General features: G+C 44.7%; 1 protein-coding gene across 4 annotated transcripts in view; it reads left to right on the top strand.

Moving 5' to 3' along the window:
• Positions 1-24,430, top strand: part of LOC119446784 (ventricular zone-expressed PH domain-containing protein homolog 1) — a 70,029-nt gene that overhangs the window by 29,074 nt on the left and 16,525 nt on the right. For 3 of the 4 annotated variants that reach the window (XR_007466169.1, XR_007466170.1, XM_037711332.2), the window contains exons 10-16: positions 3,849-4,065; positions 7,691-8,087; positions 11,083-11,218; positions 11,737-11,876; positions 14,161-14,289; positions 19,687-19,839; positions 20,271-20,369. Coding sequence is in view for 1 of the 4 variants with exons in the window: in XM_037711332.2 (XP_037567260.1) it covers positions 3,849-4,065; positions 7,691-8,087; positions 11,083-11,218; positions 11,737-11,876; positions 14,161-14,289; positions 19,687-19,839; positions 20,271-20,369 (1,271 nt within the window). In the remaining 3 variants the exon portion in view is untranslated. The remainder of the gene's footprint in view (positions 1-3,848; positions 4,066-7,690; positions 8,088-11,082; positions 11,219-11,736; positions 11,877-14,160; positions 14,290-19,686; positions 19,840-20,270; positions 20,370-24,430) is intronic. The other variant, XR_007466171.1, reaches the window with a different exon arrangement.

Here is a 24,430-nt window from a genome sequence, read left to right as displayed (position 1 = left end):
TGCATTCGCCAAATATTTCCAACTTGACCAGTCAGCCCACATGTGCCCGACACCTATGGTACTCTAGTAAAAACCTCATAGTGGCAGCATGTCTTGGCGGAGTTTAGGAGACAGTGAAAGCATTAAACGCATGTCATCTCCCGTCGTAAACGGCAATTTTCGGCCTGCTCTAGGAAGATTTTTAAGCAATAACTATAGCTTACAATGTCTGATTACGGTTTTTACTCAATTCTAACTTGTGCTTTAAAAAAACAACAAAAAGTTGGGCCGTAAATTGCCTGGGCGGTGCAATCGGATACAAAACTAAAATCACCTTTGTGGTGTTTGTTTTACTGTATAAGCAGGATGCATTAAGGCAAAGCTGACATGAAAACCTGTGTGGTAAAGCTTTTAAAAACATGCTGCCATTGTGCAACACATATTAAACTGTTGGCCATTTTTTTGCTAAAAAATCGGATGTGCATTGGATTTCAATTTTTTTAGGAGCTTTAATGTCATCTTGACATTAGTTTTCTAATTTATACAGCTGGAAAGTGGGTGCACGTTTGAGTCGATTGTGTGTGTGTGTGATCAGTGATGTGCTATAGCTTTTTTTCTGCATTCACCGGATAACACAATTGATTTCATCGGTCGCACCACGGTCGAATGAACGGAAGTCTACTGTTTCTTAAAAAGTGATTGTCTGAGAATATGGCCCAAGTTTGTCAACGAGTTGCTGCACGTGCGTACATTTGCCTACGAGCTGCTCAGTTCGTATTTAGATAATTGTGATGCTGTCACTACAGATAGACGGAAGTACAGTCAATGTTAGGGCCAAATCATCATCCCCTGGCAACACAACAAAAGTCGACAGCTGCGATAGCTGAAGGATTGCGAGTTTCTTTGCAACAGTCACTGTCTGCTGCTACCCTCACTTAACCCTTTGAGGGTCAATTGTTTTTCCGCCAAATACGACATGCCAGGGTTGATTTTTTTTAATTGCACATTTAAAATCTTCAGAGTGACCTACTTCGAAAAAGTATTACTTCAATTTTCTTGGCTGACCATACTGTGATTAAAAAAAAAATTCTGTTTATTCATGAATACAAATGGGCTTGCATTACTACTTATAATAAAAATTACCCGCCGTGGTTGCTCAGTGGCTATGGTGTTGGGCTGCTGAGCACGAGGTCGCGGGATCGAATCCCGGCCACGGCGGCCGCATTTCGATGGGGGCGAAATGCGAAAACACCCGTGTACTTAGATTTAGGTGCACGTTAAAGAACCCCAGGTGGTCCAAATTTCCGGAGTCCCCCACTACGGCGTGCCTCATAATCAGAACTGGTTTTGGCACGTAAAACCCCATAATTTAATTTTTTATAATAAAAATTAAAAAGTAGATACACTGGAATAGATATGTTCCAATTCAGCACTTGAGCACTTGTTCGCATCGTAGGAATCGCCACTCGACTCATTTGCAGAAGACCAACCGGGGCACACGTCCATAGCGTAATTGAACCATGTATGTGAACACACGCAAGAAAACTCGATGGTTGTTTGCCCGTCAGAAAAACCAGCCAAGTCATAAACTTGCAGTAATCCGTCATCCCATCGCCAACGAGGGGCAATCAGTTTTCGCAAGTCTCAAGAAAAGAATCGCTGGCATGGCAGCATCGTTTGTATACGGCAGCATCATTTGTATAAACAGCACCCGCCTGTGAACAGGTGTAATCGCACCCCTGTGAGCAATAAATGAGCAAGCATCTAGCGTTGACCCTTTCAGAGATTAGAAACCAGATAGACATCAGTCTTTGCAAGTGCGACAAATGAAAACAGCCGGCAAGGCAAAACCAAAACTAACCGCTGTGCTTCCGCTCATGCGCGAGTGGTTGCTGAAGGGCCAGCGTAATTAAGCCATGTAATTCAAATCAAGAGACTACGGAGCGAAAAAAAATTTTCTTGTGTCCACACAGGCTGTCAGCACTTACTGGGCAACAAAGCGTAAAAAAATTTGTCTGCGTGTATACGGCATCGACCATTTGCGAATTGTTCACGGCACCGTATATTTACCTCATTGACCCTCAAAGGGTTAATACCGACCTCGTCAGTGCATGCATCGCGGGTGCAGTTGATGCCCTTTGAAAATGCTTGAAAATGTTGCCGGGACCATGTCGCTATTTAACACGTAAATGAACAAACGCTAGACGTGCTGAACTCTCACGACAACCAGCAAATGCAGCTGACATGCAGCCTTTCAACACGTCGTGGCTTGGCTTATCTTGCCCTTCAGTTTGGGTGGGACTGGCAACTACTGGATCAACTAGACCTCACTAGTTTCAATTTCGAGGATGCGCTGGCAACATGGCCGATGCCATGCTGGTGACATATTAAAACTAAAATATCGCTATTTTTGCTTCATTCTGTGATCAAATTGACACACGGTTATGCAGGAGGAGTCCAAATATCAAGTGGCGCTCTGTAAGATGTCTGAAATTTCTACCAAGACCACACCACCAAGGCCGTGGCGCGTTAGAAGCGCACAATGATGGTGGGCGAAAGAGTGCAGCTAGGGTGCTTAGCGTGTTTGACATTTTCTTTTATATTCTTTAAGTTATAGATGGTACACTTAACATTTTCTTGTAATTATACGCCAAAGTCACAACGTATCATGTGGTGACGTTGCAGGAACGACAATGTATCAAAGGGAATTCTAATACATACAGGGTTTGTCCAGAAAGTAGTAGGACTGTATTAAAAAAAAAATTATTCACAATTTGACACATCGACTAAATAGTTTTCAAAATATGCCCCTTCTGCATCAACACAGTGTTTCCAGCGACTCTACCAATCACTGAAGGCTCCGACTCGTGAAAACCATGACTCGTCTTCAGTGATAACATCGTCAAAAAAATTTGAATCGTCACAAACACAGTCAAGGAGTTCTTGACAAATCACAAGATGCCTTTGTTTTTGTTCATCGGTTAACACATTCGTCACCAATTTTGCGCAAACTTTTCTCAATCTGAAGCTTGCGGTCACAATTTCATGCACAACAGTTTCTGGCAAGTTTAATTGGCAAGTTCTGATATTTTCCGCACACTCAATCTGCGATCAGAGCTCAAAAGATTTCTTACTTTCACTAAGTTTTCCTCCCTTTTTGCCGTTGAAGGGCCTCCTGACTGTTGCTCATCTTCAACTTGCTCTCTTCCCTCCCGAAACAATTTGTGCCATTAAAAAACACTTGATCGACCCATGGCATCATTCCCATAAGCAGTCTTGATCCTGTCATGGGTCTCACTCGCAGTTTTACCCAGTTTGACGCAAAATTTCACCGCGTAATGCTGCTCTAACAAACGATTCATTGTGCAGATGACAAGGCACCTTGAAAGGGGTTCACCTTAAACTCGATCTATACTCCGTGAAGGCTTGGAGACAACTGGCGACTGGTGCGCTCGTAGCTAAGACCCCCCACCACCCAACCAGTGCCGTAACATCCCCCTCCTTCACCATGTTTTGGTGGGAAAAAAAAATCAGTCCTACTACTTCCTGGACAAACCCTGTAGGTGTCTGTGAGCTTTTTTCTGGGACCAGGCTTTAGCGATGTTATACCGGCAAAATGTATGAACGTATCAGCAGGGCTCTACTTTATATGTTTTGTTTTCTTTCAAATCTTAGGAGAGTGCTTGTTTTATTTTGACCAAAAGTGATGGGCTGTCGCATAGGGGGTGTTTGGCGAGCACCGCCTTCACTTCCTTAAGACAATGATGCAAACAATACAATAGCATCCATTGCTTGTTAAGCTCTTCATTGTGGTGGCGGTTTACTATTTGTATGTAACAATAGTAATTATATTTTGCTATTTTTTGCAGCAGCTCCCCATGCACAGAGCAACAGCCGGCTGAGCTCTCCATGTGGCCTGCATATGAGCATGTCGAAGCTGAGCTCCAACTCACCCGTCAACCGGAGCCTCTCTGCACTCAACAGTCGGCACAACCTAAGCTCAGTCCCGGCCCCAGCAGCGCACACGAGTCGTGTGTCCAGCTGTGGTGTCACTGTCACAACCACCTCGGCCCACAAGAGCATGAGGTGGGGCCCACTTGCAGGCCGAGAGACAAATGCTGTTCTGCTTGAAAATTTTTTCGCAATGGAAGTTCTGCAGGAAAAACACGGAACTCTTGCAAAAATAACGAAATTAAGGAAATTCTCAACTTTGAGAGAGCTACACATTGTGGACATTTTAAAATTTGTTGCTAGTTTACGATTGCCTTATTCACTGTGCCGTCACCTGGCAAGAAGCGAGGTCTATGCTGTACGTTTTCTTTACTATCAGTAAATAAGAAAGATAGAAAGAAATCTTTATTCAAGCATAATATACTACAAAATGGTTGACAGTATCATCTGGATCCTTAGCCTATGTGGCTAGTTTTGGATCCATATCATAAACGTCAGCATAAATTGCAATCCAAAACAAAAAGCAAAAGTAGCTAATCCTATATACTTGATTTAAAGTGATGTTTTAATGATGAAACAGCATTTGGAAGTTTTCTAATGAAGCTGGGTATTGCATTCCAGATTTTTGCACCGACAAATGATGGGGAACGTTGACCGTATACATTATGAGCTTTCGGCAAGTTGAATTTATTATGCTCAGCTTGTCTAGTGTCCCTTGTAGGCCTGTGAAATATTGATGAGAGACTTGGCTTGTTCTTGGTTAGTATTCTGTGGATTAGTATAGCTGTGTTTTAGTCCTGAGCTTGGATAAGTGGCATTATATTTATCTGCGCAATGTGGGGATCGAGGGGCCTTCCCGCGCCTCGCCCCCCAGCTCGCGCGTGGCGCTTAGCTCAATCTCCGGGAACCGCCGCCATAACGGCATCATGGCGGACATGGCGAGCGCGCCGGACTTACTTTCCCGCGCAAACCGTGCTTCTCCCCCCCGGGATTGGACTTGCCTCGCGAGGACACGTCACCGGGACGCGCTCTGATTGGCCTCCCGCGCGGCGGCCCCCGGGCACCCTCTCCACCCGAGCTCTCGTCCGCTGAGCGCTTCCTCGCCGCGGCAGAGGCTCACAGGCTCGCAACGAGGTGGTTACATGAGACCTTTGTTCTCGCGACTCCTCGTTATCGCGCTTGGCGGACCGCTACCCGGTTAGCCCTAGCGCAGCGGGCGCGCGTACTCGATCGGTCTTGCGGCGAGCCTTGGCCCGTAAGCGCCGTGACTGTAGCACTGAGCTGTACCTTGGGTGAATAAACCCGTGTTTGTTGGCGATCTGACTCCAGAGCCTTCTCTGCGCCGTGTCGGAGAGTCGACGAACCCTGCCGTAGCGCCTTTGTGCGTTGCGGAGTGGAGGAGCGTCGTGCCCTTTCCTGACCGTCGCTCGTAGGGTAAGCCTTGTGCAAACCCATCTCCACATAACTGGCGCCCAACGTGGGGCGCGAACCCACGACCCTGAGATTAAGAGTCTCATGCTCTACCGACTGAGCTAGCTGAATGAAGTTAATAAAGATGACGGTTGGTCATGCAGGTGTCGCGCTCTTTGGCTGGCGGCGGTCTTTAGGAGGGGGGAATGTGGGGATCGAGGGGCCTTCCCGCGCCTCGCCCCCCAGCTCGCGCATGGCGCTTAGCTCAATCTCCGGGAACCGCCGCCATAACGGCATCATGGCAGACATGGCGAGCGCGCCGGACTTACTTTTCCGCGCAAACCGTGCTTCTCCCCCCCGGGATTGGACTTGCCCCGCGAGGACACGTCACCGGGACGCGCTCTGATTGGCCTCCCGCGTGGCGGCCCCCGGGCACCCTCTCCACCCGAGCTCTCGTCCGCTGAGCGCTTCCTCGCCGCGGCAGAGGCTCACAGGCTCGCAACGAGGTGGTTACATGAGACCTTTGTTCTCGCGACTCCTCGTTATCGCGCTTGGCGGACCGCTACCCGGTTAGCCCTAGCGCAGCGGGCGCGCGTACTCGATCGGTCTTGCGGCGAGCCTTGGCCCGTAAGCGCCGTGACTGTAGCACTGAGCTGTACCTTGGGTGAATAAACCCGTGTTTGTTGGCGATCTGACTCCGGAGCCTTCTCTGCGCCGTGTCGGAGAGTCGACGAACCCTGCCGTAGCGCCTTTGTGCGTTGCGGAGTGGAGGAGCGTCGTGCCCTTTCCTGACCGTCGCTCGTAGGGTAAGCCTTGTGCAAACCCATCTCCACAGCAAAAAGCTGTGCAGAGGGCACGCCCTTAGTGGCCGATGCAATTATTCTCACCGCATGTTTCTGAATTTTGATTAAAGGATCAATGTACGGCGCGTAGGTTCTATGATTCTATGCAATATGTTAAATGGCAGTTAAAAATGCTGAAATAAATGAGCCGTAATGTTTGAGGATGGAAATGTTTGCACGCCTTTAATATAGTATAACAACCAAAAACAATTTCTTTAGTTACTTGTCCAATATGTGGAGCCCAGTGTAGCGACGAGTCATGACTTATTCCTAGATATTTATGACTACTAATTTGTTGAATTTGCGCAGAAGAACATTTTATTGCGAAACGCATGTCTGCGCTGATCATGGACATTGCTTTGAGGTTCCATATTAAGTCCAAACACGGCAACATCGTTGCCATACGCCGTACGCTGTATGTGCTAGTGAAAGCTTGCAAGGGTCAGCTGACTCAATCTCGCGTGCGCGAGGGAGAAAGGCAGGGCAGAAGCGTGCGTCTTCTGTCGCGCGCGAGGCAAGGCAGGCAGGCGAGAAAGGGAGGGGTTTATTTCGGCAGCGGCTGCGCAGGTGCTGTATGCGACGTGGAAAAAGTGCGCACCCGCGCGGGCCTTACCTTCTAAGCGGTCTGCAGACAAAGTGCAACTAGTGCCGGTAGCTTCGTACGCGCTGTGCTTTCGACGCCTAGTTCACGTTGAAGCGACAGACGGCATGCTCCCTGCTGCTGTCGCGCATCCTCACTCCAGTGTTCTGACAGCGAGTTTTCACGGTCATCGAGCGAGATGTGTTCATGTTTACCTGTGCACGTGTTGCACCGTGCTTGTTAATTTAGTTAGTAAGCGGGGCCTCATGGACAAACTGGCTCACGGCCTTATTGAGTTTGCAGATGCCATCGTCATGGCGAGGCCGCCACGGCAGCAAGTGAAGATACCGATTTTTTGCTGCCTACCCGCGAATAAAGCCTGTCTGAGTACATATGTTTGAGAGCATCGTAACGTAGTTCTTTTCAGGCCGGTAAGTAGCTGCTAAACTTCCACTGGCGGTTAATTCGTACATCGTTTAGTGCGTACCTAAATGTCGTTCCTGGCCAACTACATATTAATGAGGTTTGACTTTAATTCAAGAGGAAGGTAACAGAGCAAGAAACTGAATTTGTGCCGGCTTTCTAAGTGTCAAGGGCGGGCCGGTACTGTTAGGAAACTGCTGTGGCGGGCACCTACTGCTCTCGATTGCTCTCACTTTTTCTTGTTCACATGAGATCTTGTGGCTGGAAAATGTATAATACGGTCGCAGTTTCTGGGTGTACTGAATGTTGGTGCCAAAATTTTGTGTTTTACAGGAATGTATTAACTGGTGAAAAAGAAGTGACTGTATTGTGTAGTTCTATTTGTGTTTTCGATTACAAACATTGCTGCCGGCAAGTGGTGCAAAACGGGATTGTATTAACAAGTTTCTACTGTATTATTTCCTGACAATTTCTTACTTTGCTTGTGTGTGCTTTCTTCACCCAGCATTCCAACACTGATAGAAGAAGCGCAACCATCGCCAGTGATAGGTCGTCATCCTGTCCTGACTGTGTCCATAACCAGCAATGTGGCAAGGCGGGGGCCAGCAGATCTGGGAGGTGGGGCGCTTGAGGGAGGCTCCTCTCCAAAGGGGGCGGTTCCTAGTCCTTCCCCACCCCCGCTGGGCCCCACCCCCTCGTGCTCCTCCTCGTCTGCCACACCGCCCCCCTACGCAGAAGGGGGAACGTCGTCTTCCTCACGCCTCGGCGCACCTCACAGCGGCTCACTCAGCTCGGGCTGCAACCAACAGCATTTGAAGGGCAGCGGTGGAGGCACAAGCTCGGCTACTGAGGATGAAACTGTGCCAGTGGTGCCACGCAAGGTAGTTCAATCTAATGCACAGGTGAGTACATGAAGCCTTTAGTGGGGACCTTTCTACGTACAGCATGCACACTGTGTTGACGCTTAACTAAAACATGTTTTATTTATCTAAAGATTATTTATTTTATTGAGAGAAAAATTATTTACTGTATTTACACAAAATCCCGGCCACCGCAGCAGCATTTAGATATAGGGGAAATGCAAAATGCACCATGTACCACACTTTAAGTGCACATTATAGAACGCTAGGTGGTCAAAATTAATCCGGGGTTCCCTACTGCAGTGTGCCTCATAATCATATTGTGGTTTTGGCAAGTAAAACATGGCATTTTTTTAGGGGGGCGCTGAACCACTTTTTATTGAAATCGAGAAATGTGTTTGAAGTTAAATTAGACTATTTCAGAAATACTTTGCCAGACAAAGTACTTCAATGCGGAGTTATTGACAATCAAACATTGCGAGAGCGGTGCTTCTGTTCCTTCTTCAATGACTTGCACTGCGAAGGCTACTGTGGAGCGAGGTGTGCACACTACGCTCCGCCTACTGAACGTCACCGTGACGTGAAGTTCAAATTTGATTTTCGATGTTCACGCAGACGCCACTATTGTAGGCGCATATGACGACCCAAACATGGTCGTCCTCAGCAAGCTGCAGTGCGCTCAGTCAGCACACTCATCGCAGCACGCCGTGGTGGCTGAGGTATCTACGCTATGTAGCAGACCGTAGCTACATGCAATTGCAGTGCGTATGAGCAGCATTTACTTTGTGCACAACAGGGCTTAAGTGACCGTTCATGCTCTTATGCTCCAGTCTGGCTGTGCTACTTGGTGCAGACTGGCTTTGTCCTGCACCAACTTTACCGATGGATAGTAGCCACATCAAACTTGCGCATCTTGAAGTGCTCTCAAAAGTCAATACGAAGCAAATTCTGCCAAGGCTTTTAACCAGGAGCGGCCAGGAGGGAGGGTGCACTGGCAATCGTGCGTGTGGTCTGACCTTAAGTTTCGCATGGTTATAGGCTAGTTGAGTGTCCAGAACTAGTCGAAATTAGCGAGACCCTACTGCTACAACACCGATAAGCAGGGTGGTTTAATTCTTACGCAGGCGGCCGTGGCCGAGCGTGAGCAGACAATAATAGTTGGCCCTTTCTAGAAGTGCATATTTATTATTGAAATTAAAAAGCAGATTTTTGCTTACTTCAGCCCATTTATTAAACTGCGTCAATAAAAATTCACAGTTAACAGTAGGAAGAAGCGCACTGATCCAAACACCCTTCTTGATTGACATCAGCTATTTGCCAATAGCAGTCGCACATGGGAATCTGCTGTATTACGTAATGAAGCGTCCAGAAAAGAGTGAGGAGCAGACTTCTGTTGAAAAGAGAGCGTTTGAGAGAAAGGTGACTTCGTGCTCTGCTTGCGAGCTCCACGTGCTGCGCACGACTGCAAAACTTGGCTGAGATGTTTACAGCAGCGTATGCTATCTGCGGACTGTATTTTTTCACCAAGCCCAAGGGGTGGTTCAGCACCCCTTTAAATGAAATGTGCACCTTTTTGTTGGAAAAAATGGGTCTGAAAAGGGAAGCTTTCGCACGGTCAGAAGGCCAGACACCTCCACGAAGACATTCCTAAAGTCCTTCTATGTCGCAATGGTTGCCTCATGGTTTCGTAACCAGAGGTTGGCGACATCTTCAAGCTAAAAAATAATGTTGGTGAGCTTTGTCGGATCGTCCCATTTGTTGTGGTTGCTCAACCATTCGTACAACTGAACACAGCTGGCACTTTTTGATGAACAGCACCACAGGTAACTGGTCCAGTTGACGAAGTGGGTCTCTCACCGGCGTCGTCTGGCAGTAGCGGCAGGAAGAATGTGGCTCCGGAGTTCCAGGGCGAGTCGTTAGGTACCCCACACCTCCACTAAATGCTACAGGGTTTATTGATGGTTAGCGGGAAGCCCAGTCACGTTAAGTCCAGCTTGGAGAGCAGCTGAGCAGTTCCAGCCAAGTGCCAGCGCGAGGAAGACAGCAACACCGATCCTTTGGTCTTTGTCTTCCTCACTTCAGGAGCCATGCGACGGCAGCAATGCTTGGGATATCTTCATCTTTACAATACATTTTTGGGCCACGAGATCCCATGTAAACAAGAAAATGCACGAGGCGCACGCGATCAATAACAGTAGACGCCCACTGCGGCAGCTTCACCGCAATACTCGCTCACCCATCTCTCATGAAAGTGCTGGTGCGGCGCGCTCAGTTTCGTATTCAGATACCAGCAAATCTCCTCCCGAGTCGTCGCATGCCATATTCACTGCTATCACCACCAACCCTAATGCGAGAAACATCTTCACCTATCTGTTTGACAGCACATGGGGCGTAGCACAGTTGGGAGCATACTGCACACTTTTAGTAGGTGATAACTCAAACGAGCCGCTGTTCCCTGCTGCAGGTGCTGCGATTTGAGCATCACGTTTCACTCCAGCAGCATGCAGCATCACCCACCAGCTTAAAACATTACGCAATAAATAGGAAAACAACAGAAAGGGTCTCGGGCTGCCGGAGCCTCATCTGTATGCACGTTGACGTCTCCTGCCTCGTGCCGCAACAATTTATGCAACATTTCGCATAACGTAGATGTCAACTGCAGTCGAGTGTGTTAAATGTTTTAGTTACTTCGGATCGTACATTCTCCTGGTTCGTGCATTTTTTTTCTCGCCATTTTTTTTCTTCTAAAATGTATCAACAAGGTTCTCCTGCACTTTATCATCTATGGCATCAAACTGACTCTCCAACACTGAGGTTCTGGCACGAAATTCCCTCAGGGGACGCTTTGCCTTGATTTTATTCAGTAAAATTGTCATTTTTTTCCCAAATTTGTGACAATAAGATTTTGAAACACTAGTTTATCTATCTAAATTGACTTAGTGTTGCTTTGTAGTGTCCCTTCTAAGCTTCAGTAAGGCATACCATGATTTGATATGCCTTTCATTTGTACATCATTCTGTCCTACATTGTTTTGCAGAGGATATCTGTGTTTGAGCCATACCCAATGCGAGATGCAGTGCAGCACTTTTGTGAGAAACATCTAGACAAGATCAAAGCATACATGCAGACCATTTTCGTCAAGCTCCCACTGCCATCTAAGTGCACCATCGAAGGTGAGTGCCTGATTGGTTACTGCTATACGGATTGCTGTCAAGCTTTATTTATGGTCAAACTGCCAGAGGAAGTGTTATATGCCACACACTGTTGCATCGTCGTCATAAGTCTTTAGCGCAAAAAATGTAGACACGAATAGGTAGGACATAACTCATGTGCTTGTCTTGTGACCTACATCTTCACATCAGTAGTTTGGCGCTGTAAACCTACGAAAATGTCATGCCAAAAGGTCAAAGTTCCATCAATGTTATCGTTGATTCAAACATGTCATACATATTGAAGCGAGAAAGAGAGAGTAAGCTTGTGCTGATCAAATATGGAAGCGCAGTTAGAAGTACGAAGAGTTGCATGTCATTGTCTTATAGATGCACGTTATGTTTGGTAGTGCTATATCATGAGCTGCAATGAAGAGAGATAACTAAATTTACAGCGAACAGCTGTAAGAGAAGAGAGAATTTCCCTTGATGACCTCAAAGGCCCTGCTAAAAAAACTCTCGCTCTCTTTCTGCCTGGACAGAAAGGCGTGCCAAGAAACATGCCATTCTTCAGTTCGCCTGCCAGGGGAAAGGGGAGCACTGCCTGTACAACAAGAGCCTGTTTGTCATGAAAACCAAGAATCCACGCATATGGATCCACCTCATGTTTCTTGCACTGCAGGTAAGTGTGCCTGATTGAACTAGTTCAGAACCTTTCGGCCATGGCCGTGTGTGTGACATTGGGGACAGCTTGTATGAGTCAGGGATCATACTATATAAATGCCACACTTATATTTCAGCTCTTTGTTGTTTTTGTCCAGAACCGGGATAGTGTAAAACTATTCCAATCTGTTTTCACTCCAAACCCCCAATTAGCCCTTCATGATGCGAGGGCTAAAACATGAATCCGTTTGTATTGAAAACTGCTGTGGCCACAGCATATGACTCAGCTGCTAGCATACTGATATCTTTACATTGTGTAGCAATGTATGGTCTGCAGTTTACTGTGCTTAATAATGCACCTATGTGCTGATAGTATTGAATTTAACCCTATAAAGACGAGACATGTTGCATTACTGGGATCGATACCCAGCACCTCCAACCATTTGGAATAAAAACAAATTGGAATAGTTTAAAGGGACACTGAAGAGAAACCGGAAGTTCAGCTTTAATGGTACATTATCCTATCACGATCACAGACATACCATTCTTACTGCGAACAGAGGTTTAATAAGCGAGAAAATAGCGAAAAACTGAAGGATAGGTGCTGCGCCCCTTCGAATTTCCCGCACTACACATTCGTGACGGAGATCACAAACGCAACCCGGCCACGATTGGTTGAGAGCGATTTATCGCTGGTAATAAAACGTAAAATTAAATACACCTTAAACGTACATAAACAGCATTTGCCAACTTTTTAAGTCGTTTCAAGCGAGGACGTACAAGTTTAGTGCAAAATTAAATAATACGAAAAAATGGCATGGCGCTACATGCGGTCGTGATAGTTTCATAGTTTCGTTTTTGCTACATGCATCATCGTGCGCGCCTGTTCCGCTCTACGGTGTTTGGTTGCGTGTTGCGTGGCTCGAAAAATGTTGACTTCGCGGGAAACAGCCAGAAAATGCCTCGTGTGTGTAGTGTTGAGGGCTGTATAAACGGCGCAAGGTGCTTGCTCAGGGGCAGTGGCAGTGTTGTGTCCTTTTGTGTGGTGCCGCGCGATGAGCCCCGGCGTTCGCAATGGCTCAGTGCTCTGCAGATGATAAAACGGCAAAAGAGCCAAGAAACCGATGGTGTGCTCTCTGCATTTCTCGCCCTCGGATTATGTATATAATCCTGCCCTCGGAAAGTATCTTGGCGTGCCCCAGAGGCCAGTCCTTTCTCGAGCAGCTGGCCCATCAGTGTCGCCTTCATCAAATCCTCTACTGATGCCCCTGCAGCAGCAAACTAGCGGCTCGGTGAGTGCTGAATGTAATTAAAAAAAGACATGAAAAAAACCATATCGAGTACATGCGCAACTTTCTACGCTTGTTCTGTCGGGAACATCGTCGACTGGTGGACCGGCCGCCTAGCCTTCTGTCGACGAAAACGAGGCTTCGCTTTCCGTCAGCGCGGCTGGCTGCTAACCGCCATCGTACGCGGAAACACCTACCACGAAATGATCACGGAGGATAATTTCGTGCTCCGTTTCACTGAAATCGCTCAAATGCAGTCCTGCTTCCCTGACAAGCTCTTCGTTGCAAGGTTCAGCGTTGGCAATGGTATCCATCGCGGCTACAGAACACCTAAGCAAAAGTCGCAGCGAATGCAAACGCAGCGGTCATGCAGCCTATGATGGAGCGAGCACCTCGGCCGTTTACGCAAGTGGTGACGTATAATGGCGCCTTCTGATTCGCTGAGAGCAATGAAATCCGTGACGACACTGCTTCAGCGCCGAATCTGGGGTGAGAGAAATTGAGGTATTTGGTCTTTGTTTATGAATTTCTCCACTAATAACTTTTATTTTTGCACCCAACAAAAACTGCATGCATTCCTGAAGGTCCCTCTTTTATTCCAGCTGAACTTCCTGTTTCTCTTTAGTGTCCCTTTAACGTTGTCCTGGCCTAGAATGCATGTAGTTTTATGATGTTTAGCAGATATTGAGCTTTGTTTAGGTTGTGTATGGTATGCTTCACCATGAAGCATAAAGCTGAATTCTCCTTAGTATTGGTATTTATATTTTGATGTGTTAGTTGCTGCTGCAGATAGATATGCTTGCAGCGTACAATTTCTTGCTCCTTTTGTTTAGCTTTTGCCCATTATATTCTTTTTCCTTTCGTCCGCCTACTCTTTCTTGTGTCAAGAGGTAGACATGTTACATTTTCAGGCATTGCGCTATCCTTATTGTTTTGATTAGTTGTACTTGTAAATTTTCTTTTTTTCCCCTTTTTTCTTATTCTTGGTGCCTATATTGAACTCTTGCTATCTAGGCCCGTTCCACAAGTGCCCTGAGTACACGTGAGTCATCTGTGAGCAGCCTGAAAAATTGCTGGGACACACTGAAGTATGATAACAAGTCATTCCTAGCCTTGGTGACCTCATCATTCCCGTCTGCAAAGGTGAGTTCTTTCATTGTTTGCTATGCTTTATTTGCTCATGACAACAGCGCAGGTATTACTGCATGATTGGACAGAAAACGAAAATATGTGGCAATGCAGTGTGCTCTGTGACCTTACCCAACACTTTTTTTGCCTTCTTAGGCCTATCTTCTAGCACTATTCTAGTTCAATTTCTAAGACAAATAAGAGGCATGCTAGATTGGGATAATGGTTGAAGAGTATGACCATAACATTGATAGGGGCTTTATAAAAGTGTTCACCCTCTTTTGCATTTCAGTCCATAATCACTTGTTACCTCTGCGATGACACGAAATACTTGCAGGCCTGAATTTAATACAAATACCACTATTAGGCACACAGCCGTCAAACGTGCCGTCGCGTTAACGCCACGACACCAGTTTTCGTCGGAGAGGGTTTCCAAGTTATTTTCTCCTCGAAAACGGGTCGCTAGCAATGTAGACCGGTGCTCTACATTTCGATTGCCAGCACGATGACGGAGCCTCACCCCTACAAAATGGACCAATCAGAAATTAAGAAGCCATTGCTAAATACAGTCATTTTACAAAGTTGAAGCTGGCAACAGCAGCAGCTAGTGGCCAGTCATATCCAAATTATAGTTGTTGTTCACAATGATATCGATATTGTGTTGGTAATGTACTACTAAACAATTTATTCTTAGGTTATGCAAACATTACACCGACATAAAATTAGTTAACAGATTCAGTGCATAATGTAGATCATATTTCTCTAGGTTTAGGCGAACATGGGACCAGTAAGTCAACACTGTACAAAACCATGCTGCTGTCGACGTCACCACCGCCATCGCCTATTCGTACGTTGCCCTGTTGCGCCTGCTGTACGTTTTTTTGATGTGCCGGTGACGCGACGGAACGTCTGACAGGCTATGTGAATGATGCCTTAATGCTTGCATTCGGCAAATCGTCGAGGACACTCTCATAGGCATATTGGTAAACAAAAAAAGAATGAGAAGCCACAATGCGTTTCTACGTTACTAGCCAACTATAGTGGACATTGCATGTACTGCACCAGGCCTGACTGAGAATGATTATAAGAGGTCAGGAACAGCAGAGTGAAGGCAATAAAACATCTGCATCAATGAGGAGCAAAAACGGGGCTTACCTACAAATTTAGTGCGTTGTGCCGTGCATATGGCAACTTTGTGGGATCAATCACACATTAAATGTGAACATGCTTGCAAGTGACCACCTGCATTCTTGGCCACAAATGAAATAAATAACCCGAATTTGTTTGTATTGAAAACTGCTGTGGCCACAGCATGTGACTCAGCTGCGAACATTGTATAGCAGTATACATGGTCTGCAGTTTACTATGCATAAAAGTGCATGTATGTGCTGATATGGAATTTAATTAACCGTTTAAAGACAGGACGTATTGTTATGTTGCTTTACTGGGATTTATACCAAGCACCTCCACCAATTTGTTACGTTGAGGAAATCAAGAAATCACAGCAATAATGTATTTTCAAGATGTTCACTAGCAAGGCAGCGATACACAAACAAGATGGCTATTGAAACTGATCCCGCCTCGACATGTCAAATCGTCTGCTTTTGTTTTTGTAGCACTACTCTTATTTGTGCCGTAACAATATAAATACCCTCAAAAATTTTTTATTTTCTATCTAAATGTGCAAAACACTACAAGAATAAGTATACCGTAAAAACCCGTGTATAATACGAGGTTTTTTTTTCTAAATTTTACCTTGTAAAATTTCTGCCTCATAGTATATGCGGATCCCGAAGTTTCCAGCCTAATATTTGCAGCTGACGGCACCATTTTGACCACGCTAAGAATCTGCGTGTTCGCTAGTCTATCTCGCACGATTACAATGTCGGGACCGCGAAAGCAGTACCCAGCTGCCTTTAAAAGGAAAGTTATTTTAGCTACCGAGACCATTGGAAATTGCGCCACAGGGCGGCACTTCGGCATCACCGAGGGCAGCATTCATGGCTGGGATGACATCCCAGTTGCAACCGCTGGACGTTTGCATTAACAAGCCTTTTAAAGACCGGATCAAGTACTGCTACCAAGAGTGGATGAGGTCGGGAGACTCGAAAGTAACAGCTACTGCACGGCTGAAACGGGCCTCTCCAGCTGTGCTTTGTAGCTGGGTTACGGATGCATGGGCCAGCATCCCCGAGGAGCTCGTCAGTCGCTCTTTTAAGAAATGCGGCATCGCCAACGCACTTGGCAGCACTGAAGATAACTTTCTGTGGGAAGATATCTCCGACAAGGGGCTATCGGGAGACAGTGCCAGTGAAACGGACGAGGACTGAACGTTAACTGTAATGCAAATAAATGCTTTCTGCGAGTTTTCCTCACTCGCATTATATGCGGATGAAAACATTTTTTTTTTTCGTCATTGCTATCCCCAAATAACACCTCGTATTATATGCGGGTCCGTATTATACGCGGGTTTTTATGGTAATCAACGAAAATAAGAAATATTTTGTGGAAACATTTTTAGCAATATGGGGGAGAAACACCACGCAGAAAACTAGAAGTGGGCTTCACCCCAAGCCACCTGTGGCTTGGTTGGGAATTTGTACAGACAGCTCTTGTCATATGTGAACCATTTGCTTTACATCGTGTTTGTGATGGTACTGCAGCTGGAGATCTTGTATCGGGCTGTCTCCTCTGACCGTACCTTCAAAAGAAAACAAGTCACGTGCCAAACTTCTTCCTTATCCCATGTGCCTGTTCTGAATGAACAAATGACACGTGCTGCTTGTTGTTCGGTGTTTGCTGAAGATGTTTAGCCAGAAAGTTTGTATTCAATACCGAAACTCGGGAAGAAAAAATTCTTTTTCTCGTATATTTTCTGTCGCCAACACTTTTCCATGAAGTGTTTATAAAAAGATTATAGAGGGAAGATGTAGAAGGCACTTCAATTGTTTCACCGCAGCAGGAATAATGCAGTGCTCTTGACTTTTGCTAATTTTATATTCGTTGCTTTTGACTGTGTCTAAAAGGTTAAGACGACAACAATGCTTCTCTGCGCATGGAAAAAAAAAAAGTTCCTTTCAAAATTTGATCATTGGAATAGTTGGTTATTTGTACTTGAGGAGGTCACTAAAGTTTAGGTTTAATGCGTCACCAGATATGTATCTTAAAAGAGTGGTGGCACAAGCTCAAATGAAAATGGAACTGTTGTAAAGCCACTAACCACCACACAATTTCATGAAGGGCACTTTAATGTCATCGTGTGATAGTGACAACAAGAGAGGGCAAGTTAAGATGGTTGTTGCCAGAATCGAGCCAGTTGTATGCAAATTTGACATCAAGGATAGGAACAGAAATGCTGACGTATAAAGTTGAGCCAGTAACAGTGACATGCAGTGTAATTTTTCCTGTGCCATCTGACAGGTGTAGGCTCTCTGGTGACAGTAGTGCTCATTACAGCAAAAAAAAAAAAAAGGATGAGAGCTGCAGCTGAGTGCTGCTTAATTTAAAATTGGGCTCCTCTTGGCATGCTGTGCATGTAGGCCTCGCAAGGTCATTTGTACACTGGAAAGCTGCAAGTGCAGGAAGAGACCATAGTAACAAGATGATTATTGCAAACCTTGGGCAATTTTAACCAATTTTGGCATGTCCAGAGGTGTAGCTAACAAACTGTCCTAAACAGCTTGTTTTCCTTGTCACTCACAGTGCTGCCTTTGTTGCTGTTTGCTGCAAATAAACTTAAAGTGGACTACATGGTTATTTTTTTTACTTGGCCTTGAGCATTCTTTAATGCTACTATGACTGTGACTCAAGCTTACTCTAAGTACTGTACACAAAAGAAAAATGCAAACCTTGCACCACTTTAGTTCTATCATTTGCGGTTAAACCTCGATATTACAAGGTATTTAACTTTTCATAAGTTCTTGTCCATAGAACACATGTATTTAGAACCTCAGTATAATGAAGTGTGTTTATACACAATTTCAATACAACGAAATTCACTGCTATCGCAAAGAAATACCGAGACAATAAATGGAAACTTCCATGGACACAAATGGTCAAATAGTTGAATTACAAGCGGCTGCTTGCTAACGCACCTCTTAAATTGTGCAGCCAAGAGCTACCACCAAAGTGGAGCAGCGTCATGTCCCATATAAAGTCTAAGTGCGATAAGATTCTATCGCGCCACACACACTATATGCTTTGGGTGCGAGTGAAAGTGTGTGAGGGTGAGCCGAGAGGGATGGTGGCTTGATGACCACCGGCTTCCTGCGTGAGCAAGGGGAAACGGGAGGGGAGTGAGCTCGCAGTAACGCGATCAAGCGCGTGGGAGTGGAGGATTATGGGACAGGTTGATGCGTGTCTTCTTTTCTAGCATGGCCGTGGCTGTGCATGACTGTCAGCGCACCTGAGCGCATACGCAGACCGCGCGCCCTGTTTTAGAGGTTATCTGCTGCGTGTGCAAAGAGTGGGCATGCCGATTTGGCGCGGCATCGATTGCCGTCTTGCCTTGCGTTTAGTACTGGAGGTTGCATAATCTCGTGTTTCTGAGACACATTGAAGTGAGAGGCAGATGAAGCATTCACACCCCGCTGCCAGCGCTTTTCATGATAGCGTCAAACCACTGAGGGCAACACTATCCATCATGGGGGCAGAGTAGAGGCGAAAGCGTGGCTGGTTTTGTTTCATTCGTACCGCCGATATGAGGATATCGTCAACGTGGCACAAAACCATATCTTTTGTCGCCGACTCTCAAATTCAACAAAATGAATTTTTTTTTTCTAATTCAAATTTGCTTTTTTCTGTTTCAATAATTCGGAAAATCTTCAGCCCCTTCTGTGGAAAAAAGCATCGATTGGCAAATGTACTTATTTGCATACAACGAAATTGCGATATAACAAAGCAAATTGCTGATTTTACCAACTTTGTTATATTGAGGTTTAACGGAATTTGTGCAGACTAATACAGAATCTTAATTTAGGGGACACAAATGGCTTGCATTCTGCTTGCATATGCAAGCCACTTGGGTCCCAACAGGTCCCAAGCAGAGTTTGAGTTCTTGCATAAGGATTCTGTTTAGTAAACCTCTCTGATGTCATTTCAGTGGTGCCCTCTTGTAACAGCTTAGTGATAGACACAGTTTGTATGGAATGGAAGTATGTAGAGTGCATATGAATCCATCTGGCCTTCTCATCCAACTACAATGAACAAGGTGTAACAAGTCTTTACAGCGACTGGAGTTGCCACAGATTTTTATTGGAAACAAGTGAAAAAGAGTCTTCTTGCTTTGAACAGTTCATGTTAACTTAGAATTTGACAGTTTTATTGCTTGCCTACATCTGCATTGCATGGCTTGATTTGTGTTGTTTGCATGCATACAAAAGTCGTTAACAATTGCATGACTGTGTCATGCAGGACCAGGACAACCTGATAGCTGAGCTGCGTAGTGAGCGCTTTTTTGATGTGTTCGAGTACAATGGGCCACTGACCCTGTGGGGCTGCTTCCTGTGCAACCACCCTGACCGAGCCCAAGGTTTTCTCCAGGAAGGCGGCGAGCCCGTCATTGAGGTGGGCATGCCCAGCACAATCACTCGCCTTAGAGACATGATGTACAGCATCTATCATCAACATATATTGGAACAACAGGAGAAAACTGGTCAGAATCTGTGTAATGAGCAATGGTGCAATTACTCTGTAGCCAGTCTGTAAGCATGGCGCAGTCTCAAACGTACAGTAGTGAACAAAAATGATTATGTGGTTTGTTCCACAAAGTTCTTTAAAAATCTGTCACTTGCTCTTTTTCCGATGTTGTCCTACAAAATGTGCAGATTGCCAGGAGAATAATGATAGTTTATCATGATTATTATTGTTTCCATAGCTCCTATTTCCATTTTGTTCATTTCATGACTGTATTCTTATCTTTGTGTGTTACTTGTGATGGTACATAGCACTTAGGCTTCGTAGACCTCTTAGTATTTCCATGTTTTTGCTCTCTCCAGGGGCAACTGAAAGAGAAGAAGAGAAAATGGAAGTTATTTCGACACTGGAGAACGCGCTACTTCACACTTTCGGGTGCACACTTGTCCTACAGGGGACTGGTGAGTATGCAAACCCATGCTACTCTTGAATCTTGTGCTAGGTGAATTTGAGCACTGTCGTTAACTTCTCTTCTGGGGGAGGAAAGGCAACGCCTCCAGGTAACATCCAGAAACACTTTATCTTTAGTGAAAAGTCTCCAAGTAATGATGATGACTTGCTCGAAATCTTATCTTTTTATGTCCAATTGTTTTTCTTCTTCCCAGATAACTTCCTCATTATTTTTAAACTATAGCTTTAAAATTTCCCCATGTGGTGGCAAGTCTCAATGTTTGGAATGCTAAAAGGCAAAATAACCCAATTTTCCTAAAACGTAATCAGATTTGAAGATCCTGCTTTGCATAGTAAAGCAGCTTTCATTCACCAAGATCTTGGCTTACTGATAAGCTCTTCGGTATAGACCAGAATAGTAGTTATCGCCTAGTAGGCGGCAGCCATCTTTTGCGGGGGCTGCAGTAATTGGCGGAATGTGGCTGTGATAGCACTAAGCTTGTTCTTATTGCATGCTTCCAACCAGTGTTCACTCGTCAGCTGCCCCATGACAACCCCCAGCCCCTGCGGCAACCGTGCTGACAAATGGTGATGGGGGTCGATATTAAGTGCACTTTGCTCAAAATGCTGGCTCGAGAGTAAAATATTCTGGTCTATAGCGAAAAATGGAGGCACATGACCCCCTTGGGATGGGACAAAATAGATGCAGAGAACTTGGCCAGAGTACCTTGAGGAATTTTACCATGGCATTTTACTGGCTATTTATATAGCGTTTTATTTTGCATTAGCATTTTCACCTAGCGAACAGCAAAACATAAAATTAGTTCATTAAAAAATGCCAATGTTAACAAGGCTGCCTCCACTGGCACAGTGTGCACTCACCGAAAATCTTGCGATTTAGCTGCGTCTACAGTTGACTTCTTTGATGAAATGAGAAGCAGTTATTCTGACAATGCTGCTAGAAACGCTAATTGTCCAGCAAAATGTAACTAAAAATATACTTCAGAAGAACTGTCGGGCTAGTTGGTCTCACATGTTGACTAGAAAACTAAGCGCAAATAAATTACATAATGACACCATCCACACCGACTTTGTCTGTTCCATGTGTCTTTGTGTAAATTATTTGCGCTTAGTTTTCCAGTCAACACGTAACCAAAGAGGTTGCTAAAACTCCAAAATAGGCAAATTGGTTGATTAAGGTCACTAAAAACTCTCAAAAGTACGCGACTTTCTTGCCAAATTAACACTGAATTTCAGGTAGACTTGTAATCTTACTGTGTATGTGCATTCAAAACAGGCCACCTGTACTTTGTTTAGTCCTGAGAGAGAAGGAGAACACGTCAGTGTGATGCTGCAGTCCAGCATACTTGTAGCAAACAGCAAAACATGTAGATTTATTTAATACAATCAATAGTCCTGCATAGTCAACCGTAAATTGCAGAAGCTGTTGTTACCTGTTCAGATAAGGCGTTTTAAGATTAAGTGTGTTCTTTTACTTGCTGTTTTATTCCCAGCGCACAGGTTGCTAAACTCGAAAGACAGATGGCATTAAATGTTCCTGTTTTGCAAATTGAAAATATTATGCAATAAATTTCATTCAGTTCAGAAAATGCAAATTGCTTTCTTTGGCCTCTATTGATGATGGCTTGCCTGTTCAAACTACTGCAGATGTGCACAATTATATGATTTTCACCAGAAGATAAACAAGGCAGAGCTTGGTGCTGGTTGCCTATTTCAGCTAGGCTGTCTTCACAAGGACTTCATTCTACTGGCTGTTGCAGCTGTTCGCAACGATTCGCAACTAACCTTCTCACATTTTATCAAAGTTGTTATCATACTATCATTGTTTTTCTCAGACAAGAAAATGCAAAAAGAAAGGAGCGTCACCTTGAAAGCTGTGGTTCACCGATAAACTATAGAAATCGATGCAGACCCGAGAAAACCTCTACAAAAAAAAAAAAAAAGGAAACCCTTCAATATCGAGCTACATGCACAATACAAAATGTTTTGCAACTCCCTTTCTGTTCAGCTTAGAAAAGCTAAAATCAAATATTGTGAAGCAAAAATATTGGCATGCGGCTCCGACATAAATAAAAAATGGGAAGTAGTTGATTCATTTCTGAACAGGAAAAATGGGGCTGATAGCATATCCAATATTACCCACAATGGTCTAACTTATTCGAGCATGCTTATGATTGCGGAAGCTTTCAGTGATTTTTTCTTTGCTAACACCCCTGTGCAAGCCAAACAGTAAATGTATCCAAAGCGCCTTCCCCAATCATTTTACGTATTTATTTCCAACCATCCCGAACGAGGTTGTGTCAGTAATTACCAATCTAAAAATGACTACCGCTGGGCTGGACAATAAACATCCTGGTCAGGTAAAAATTTTATTTCTGAGCCCGTCATCCATTCTTTCCGAAATTATTAACCTAATGTTCAAAACAGGCACCTTTCCTCGTGAACTTAAGCGTGGTAGTATTTCTGCGGTTTCTAAGAAAGGTGATTGTTCATTACTAGCTAACTAAGGCCAGTCTGCATTGTACCATTCTTCAGTAAGATTATCGAAAGACTAATAGAAACACGGTAGACAAAATACAGTAGAACCCCGCTGATTGTTTTTCACGGGACCTTAAAAAAAAAAAGCCGGGAAACGCAAGAGCCGAGAAACAAGTCAAATTGACAAATAAGCGTAGTGGTGAACTCCTCACAATTTTATTTTAATTCTTGCGTGTGAAAAAAAGTCGTAGTTTCACCCGAAAGCCGAAGCATTGATTGCGATAGCAGATTAGTAGACAGCTAAACAAAGTAGGGGTAGTAGTTTTATTGTCCGTATAAACTTGTAAACATTTGCTTATTACAACTATATTAACAAGTACGGTGTCAGTGTGCACAGGCAAACATGAACACATCACACTCGATGAGCGCGGACACTCGTTGTAGAAACGCTGGCGTTAGGAAGCGCGGCATCAGCAGCGGGTGATGGGACATCCGTGCTGTCTATTGCGTCAATGCTTACTGAGCACCAAGGACACACAGCACGCACAAAGCTACAAGCTGCCGACGTACCTACGCTGCCTAGACTTTGCCCCCAATGCAGATCGCATTTAAGATACGGCCAACGTGCTGCCGCGCAGTATGCAGTTGATGCCAGAGTACAACGCTGCCCGCTATCCCCCCCCCTCCAGTGCCTTTAAGCGCAACGGAAGAAGGCACGCTTCCTCCCTGCTTTTTCTTTCTTGCGCATGCAAGATTTAGCTGCGGTCCTCGGCTCCCCTCACACGCTTTCACTCGCACATACAGCTTACGGCGCGCGGTGACGGCGTTATCGCCCTTGGACTTTATATGGAACATCTATGCGCCAAAACCAATTTTAGGCCCCAACGTGTCATAAACATTCTGGATGTAGCGGCCCTTGATAACCTAGCCACTTTCCTTTTGAAACTATTAAACAATCAAATCTTGTTGTCGTTAATTCCCAAATCATCTCTAATGAACACCAACTAAAACGGTTCAAACTAAATAACAACTTCATCTTACCAAGTTTGTACTAATTACAGCAAAGAGACTGCTCACGTTGCGGCCATCTTATTATGAAATACATTACCATTTGCAATTAAACTCCAGAAAGTTCACAGATTTATTTCATAATTGAAAAATTTTTGCTATGTGATAAATATATGTCAAAATGTGTTTAATTTGTATAAATATATCTACTGTTCTTGTGTACGAATATTACTGTTTAAATTCTCTCTCTCTCTCTCGCTCTTTTTTTTTTCTTTTTTTCTTTTCTCTCTTTGTATACCAGGTTTACCGTAATACAATTACAATCTACTTGTTTTTGCATATTTTCATCGCATTATCATGTAGTATTTTGCAATTGCATCTTTCGCTTGTCACTGTTGCCGGCTATGTAATTTTGTATGTTTACTAGGTGCAGCAGGTCCCAATTTTGTCTTTGACTGTGGGACCTCCTTTTGTATATTTTGACCTGTAAAATATTTTGTGTAATGGTAAAAATTTGTTTATTCGTTCATTCATTCATTCATTTACTGACTGACTGATTGATTTA

The sequence above is a fragment of the Dermacentor silvarum genome, chromosome 3, assembly GCF_013339745.2.
Source record: "Dermacentor silvarum isolate Dsil-2018 chromosome 3, BIME_Dsil_1.4, whole genome shotgun sequence".
Classification (NCBI taxonomy): Eukaryota; Metazoa; Arthropoda; class Arachnida; order Ixodida; family Ixodidae; genus Dermacentor; species Dermacentor silvarum.
The sequence above is the reverse complement of the archived record's forward strand: the minus strand, read 5'-3'. Positions and strand labels throughout refer to the sequence as shown.